We start from the raw sequence: 6,329 nt of genomic DNA, 5'->3' as shown, positions 1-6,329 counted from the left end.
TTCATTCTTGATTCGATTTTATGTGAATTCCCGTTGCTGACTTTAGTAACCATCGGTCAGACGGTAATGTTAAAATCTATAACATGCAACTGAACCTACATTCATGCATTGAGACATGTTAGATAGCTTGTGATAGAGGCAATTTAGGAGAATGGTTGTTCAAGAGAATAATTAACTCTTTTTTTGTGCGTGTTCTGAAATGATTTGAAATTGGTTAATATTCACTCTGGATTATTGTATCTCACTAGTCGAAATCAATCTGGAATCGTATTAACCAAAGACAGTCCGACACTGTTTTGAAGGGGTGGGAGGGTGAAGACCTGTTAGACCAGAACATTTTAATACTTACAAATGATCTAAAAATTATAAGGGAAGGATCAAAAGTGATATATGTCTTTTAGTTACCAATAGTTATATCACTTTGTTATTAATAAAGAGTTGTGATTATTTGAAGATGTTTATTGTTAAGCAATGTGAATATCTAAATAGATATTTATTGGATATCTATGCTTGTATAAAGGGAGATGATAATTACTTCAGAAATTTTTTTTTATACAAATTGATATTCTTGTCGCACATTGTTCAGTGAATTATTTTAATCAATGTAGGCAATCATTGAGTTTCATCATATTCCCCAAGTTAAGTTGCAAATATCGTTTTTGTCCACCCACATATACGGTGGACCAAATAAAACCTTAAAAAACTGAGATGCGACTTGCCTTGTACCTTCAGTTAGCGCCACAATAAGTGCTCACTAATTCTGTAAAGACTGAAAATTCAAATGCTAGAAGAAAAGCCTTAGCCAATTGTTAGGGAATCTTGCTTTAGTTGATATGAACTCTACTTGCCTGAACATGATATCCCATATCATCATCAGATTTCCTATAAATTCATGGGTTAGGTTACGTTTTATGAATTTGACCATCATTACCTAAGATGCAAAGCAAAAGAAAGAACATCCAAGACGGCAGTAAAGAAACTATGGAAAATGCTTGCTTCTCACATAACTTTATCTTCTTTACATGGATTGATTTTCCATTATTCAATTAGAGATTCGACTGTGTATGCTCTCTAAACTTTATTTCCTGGAAGCAAAATGTAGACAAAACGAGTATGTTAGACTTTCCTATATAATCTTCAAAGCCTGGATAATGGTTTGATTAAAGCAAACAGAGAAGACGCCGGTGACACAAACGTGGACTTCCCGCTAAGTTGATGCTCATCTTGCCTTGCCTCTTCTCCTTCTTGTTGTTCCCCTTCGCTTTCGTGTTCTTCGTTAGCTTCCTTCTCGGCATCATCCACCATCTGCTCAAATCACCAATGATGATGCCAATTACAAGTTAAGGCTAAAAAATTACCAGTCTTGTAGTTCCAAGCCATCATAAAGGAGAAGAAAGAGTAAAGAAGAACTAAAAATACATGTATCATAAAGGACTGACAACATAACTTACAGGCTCAAAGTTCATGTGCTAAAACAGGTCCAGTAGAGTAGGCAGTTCGATTATTGGTTACACAGTTTAAGAGCTTATATTGCTTGAGGAAGCAACACTGCACTTTACTAGGATAAAAATAGCTAAACAGGATTTCTGGTCTCAACAACAAATAAAGCTATGTTATAATTTTCAGTATGCAGGATGTTCAAAAGAATCTGATTTTACTAACAAGTAGATAAAAGCTGGCTACTAAGAAATGAGAAAGTCCCTTCCTTTGAACAAGATTAATCATACATGTGAAGCTAGAGCTTATTATATGTAACTCAAGTCTCACCCTTTGAACACCACAGTCCTACCAGTAATCAAGAAGGGTGTAGAGAGGAAGAGAAAGAAACCTACCTTTCTAGTAATGGCAGGGGAAAGTGAAGGAAGAATATCAACAAGATGAGTCTTGATACGGTGCAAAGCATCCTTGGTAAGACCCTGAGCAGCAACCGTAACATCCCTCACCACACTCTCCAAGAAATGCCTAGCATTCTCCAAAGCATCGGCAGGGACTGCAGCAGCAGCCAGTTTCTCCAACACCCTTTCCTTCATCACCCCAAGGTTTCTCTTTATATCAGCCGCCAATGCCGCCCCCTTCATCATCATCACCCTCTCCTTGAATGAATATTTTTTTTTTGAATAGTATAGTGTGTTAACTTATGGTTTCTGGTTGTTGCCTAACCTTGGGTTTAGATTGATCCTGATTGCATGGTGCGGAGAATACAAACCTCCCTTGCCCCACCTTGTTGGCAACATCACTAGTTTTTGGCGGTAAGTGGGTGAATGAGGTTCTAGTGGTAGCAAAGGGTCTATGGCTATGGAACTCTATCTATAAACCATCTAATATGTTGTTTGGCTTCATTTGGTTTGGTTTGGTTTTGATAATGATTTGTTTGTTGAGTTGTGTTCCTAATAAAGAGTGAAGAATCAAAATGAAGGCGTGGTCTTGGGAAGATCGGAGCAAGTAGCTTGGCTCCTCCACCATTAGTTTTTAGTGTCGTTATTCAGAGCATTATATGTATACGTGTCTATGACTCTTTATATGTCTTTGGACTTCATAGATAACACCAACAATTATCATTCAAACTGATAACTTTCCACAAATGAAAATCTCAACAAGGTTGGATGAACAAACGTTAATTTGGGCTTTAAAATAAAACAAGAGAGAGTTCAGTGAGCCCAAAAGAAACAAATGAGCCCATAATTTCCAAAACCATTGGTTTTGTTGGGTTTTAACTACCTGACATAAGCAACCTGCAAGGAAAAGTAGAGGTGAGCATTAGATCGAGTTGATTTGAATTGGGTAAAAAAATTTCGAGTAAGTTGAGTTAATGAATACTATTTTAGCAACCGAACTCAATTTGAATTTTTTTTGAATCGAGTCAAGTCAAGTTGAGTTAACGAATCCTATTATTTATACTCAATGTTGTGTTTACATGGACTGATTATTTAACTAATAGATGAAGTAAAAGATTATTCAACTACATAAGTAAGGTTAATGGGTAAACATTTATCAAAACGACGTAATTTTGCCTTTTAACTTGATGGTTTTGACTTTTAATTTTAGAAAAGGTAAACATTTATCAAAATGACGTAGCTTTGCCTTTTCTTATTTGAATTTTCAGATAACTTAGAATATTGTAATTCATATCTGAGTTAAAGCAAAAAAATTGAATTTTTTTATTCAAGTTTATTCAAATAACTCGAATAATTTAAATTATTTAATTTGAAATTTGAAGTTTTTATCAACTTTTTCAAATTGAATCAGATTTTATTTACCACTAAAGAAAAGTAAACGAATAACAAATCATAACTATTTGGTGATACGTGAAATTGACTAATCATAAAATGCGCATTCTTTTATTAACCTTAGGTTTGGTAACCCGAAACTTTCTAGTAGAGATGTCCATGGGCCGGGCCAAACTCAACCAATATATTAGGCTCATTTGTTAGGGTAGGTCCAACTTGAAAAATGGGCCTAAAATTTTATCCAAGCCCAAGGCGAATAAAAATGCTAAAATTCGGGCCTGGCCTGGCCCACCCGTATTAATATTTATATATATAGTAAATATAATACATCAAAACTACTAAAAATATTAAAATAAATGTTTCCCAACAAATTGAAAATAAATTAAATATATATATTTGTATACTTAAATAACACTAAGATAGATAGGTGCAACTTAACAAGCAAATGCCTCTAAAATAATAACCAAATTAACAATAAAACAAGAGTTATACAATATCCAAACAATAACAACAAAATAGTAGTAATATAATAGTGAAATGGTAGAAAATAGTGAAAAAAAAAACAAGAAGAACAAAATAACAACAAAATAGTAGTAAACAACAAGAAAACAATATAAAAAATAGCAATTCTTTTTTTGCATATTTGGGCCAATACGAGTCAGGTTCGGGAAAAAAGCTTTACTTGAGGTTAGACTCATTTTTTAAACAGATCTTTTTTATCTAAACTTATTTTTTAAATTCATATTTTTATCCAAATCTTTTTATATTTCAGAAGAACTTTGGACCCGGCCATGAGCAGGTGAACTTTCCGGTAAGTAGTTAATTGACTTTTTCCATTTGCGTTGTTGGCAGCCATGACCCCACAAAGTATCCGCATCAAACTGGATCTTTCTAGTAACTACTGACAGTTCTAACTTTTGGGCAGCTAGCCTGACCTGCTTGTTCATGTCGGTAAGCTTCTCTCTTCTTTTATTTTATGACTTGTTTATTTTGCTTTCATGTTTTCTTTTAAGTATGTTGCCGCTACAAAACTAAAAATCATATTCATTAGCCTTGTCAAATAACAGCTTACGCAAAGGTAGTTGGTATCCGTAACTATGTAGATAATTAGTCCACTTGCTTCCCCTCTTCATTATGGAGGCTAAGGAAAACAAGGATGGAGAGAATGTTAAAAGATAAAAATTTTGAAGAGTATTGATAAAATGTAGACTTAATATTTTCAACACTTGATCTTTTTTTTATTGTTTCTAAATAAGATTAGGTTATACGTTACACAAATAATTCTTTTGAGAGGGTGAGTTCACAAATAAACTCTCGGTTTATTAATGATAGACTTATTATTTAAACATCTTTTAAAATTTATCACATGTCTTGTCACGGATGGAGATATAACACCACTTAATATTAATTATCAACTCATTCATCATGATTCAAAACTCAAACTCAATCTCAAACTTCTATATAAAATATATATTGAAAGTGGAATTATTATAAAATATAAAAATAACTTATAAATACTTTTTAATGATAATTTTCATACCAGCCAATTACATATATATATATATATATATATATATATTTCGCTATTAAATCTTAATTTTATTTCTACTATACTCAATTTCAGCATCATCACCATGTTGTTATTTTTAATATTAGCTGCTGTTGTCAATAAGAGCAGAATTAAAAAGAAAAAGAAAAATTGTGAGAGGTTCTTATGTATGTTGGTCTTATGTTAGACCAACTAGTGGCCTTCAAATGGAGAAATAGTTACTTATAAGACTGAAATGTCAGCAAATTAGGGATTGAATTATCGCATATTGAAATCTGAAATGAACAGCTTGCGTTTGTGATCTTTCAACAACTTTTGATTCCACCTAATTTAACATTTCAATATCTTATGATTAGTTAATTAAACTGAGGCCGTCCAAACGAATTCGCTTTTTTAATCTAAAATCATACACTTAAGGTCAAACATTATGAACAAATGCATTTTCTAAAAACAAATGCATATATATTTTTATTTTCTAAATGTGATTTTTTCTAGAAAAGTGGGGTTGGATAGGAGCATTTTATCTGTAATGCTTTTTTTTATTTTGATTCTCTAATTTTCCAGCTAAAGTATAAAATTGGTGATAATAATACTCTCAAACTTTAATTAAATAGGAGTAATAAAATCATCGGATCGATTTTGAGGATTCAAGAAAAAACGAAGAGTTAGGTTGAATTTTAGGTAGTGGTGGAGAAGTGAAATCGCTGTCAGTTATTGAGAACGATGAAAAAAAATTGTGCTAAAAGGCGGACATGTTATTAGCCCGAACTGCTGCACTATTAGGCAAAACAAAAGATAAGAAACAAATGGTTTGGAGAAGAAAAAATAAATAAATGGGAACCTAAGCTCTTGATTTCATGACAAAAATAATGTAATCCATTTCAATCTTATTAATAGACCTCAAGAGTATACATAATATTTATACCGTAATAGTCATGCAATAAAAAAAATATAATATATTCTTTAATACATACCAAAAAATATATAATATATTTAGATATTTTAAAAATAATATCTTATAATAATATCCTAACAATTAGGTATAATTAATTTTACGAGGTGTGCTTTCTCCGCCATATATCACTATCATTAAATACTTTTTACATTTGTTTTTTGTTGGGTGTCAAAGTTTGAATTTATGATGGGTTGGATAATGAAATTTCTCAATTTAATATTTTTATATTTTTTAATATTCTTGAAAATATATTAAAAATTATTTTATTTTGCATTCTTTCGTATTTCTTTAAAAAAATTTTATTTTTCCCTTCTTTTGGTACGATAGCATGAGGTATCGAAAACCAGGAACTATGAAGTTGTTACTCAATTAGATAATAAGAAAAACTAAAATAAGCTAAAATTTTTACATTTTAAATTTCCTACTGCTAAATAAAATAATTTAAAATTAGATATGAATACCAAATTCACAGACCATACAATCATCTTCCGATAAGTTGACATTTATAACATTTTCTTCATCCTTTTATTTTTAAATAAATAATGTCCAAAATTTGACAAAGTATATGATATATTCTAATTTTAAGTCATTTAATTAA

At 31.4% G+C, this 6,329-nt stretch overlaps 1 protein-coding gene across 1 annotated transcript; it reads right to left on the bottom strand.

Moving 5' to 3' along the window:
* Nucleotides 1-971: 971 nt before the first annotated feature.
* On the bottom strand, nucleotides 972-2,274 carry LOC108452410 (uncharacterized). Its single transcript, XM_017750196.2, has 2 exons — nucleotides 1,833-2,274; nucleotides 972-1,305 (listed from the first exon to the last, which is right to left on the bottom strand). The coding sequence occupies exons 1-2, from the start codon at nucleotides 2,082-2,084 to the stop codon at nucleotides 1,138-1,140; spliced, it is 420 nt and encodes a 139-aa protein (XP_017605685.1). The 5' UTR covers nucleotides 2,085-2,274; the 3' UTR covers nucleotides 972-1,137.
* Between the last annotated feature and the right edge of the window lie 4,055 nt (nucleotides 2,275-6,329).

Source organism: Gossypium arboreum, chromosome 5 (genome assembly GCF_025698485.1).
Source record: "Gossypium arboreum isolate Shixiya-1 chromosome 5, ASM2569848v2, whole genome shotgun sequence".
Classification (NCBI taxonomy): domain Eukaryota; kingdom Viridiplantae; phylum Streptophyta; class Magnoliopsida; order Malvales; family Malvaceae; genus Gossypium; species Gossypium arboreum.
Note: the sequence above shows the minus strand (reverse complement) of the source record. Positions and strands in the feature narration are given on the sequence as shown.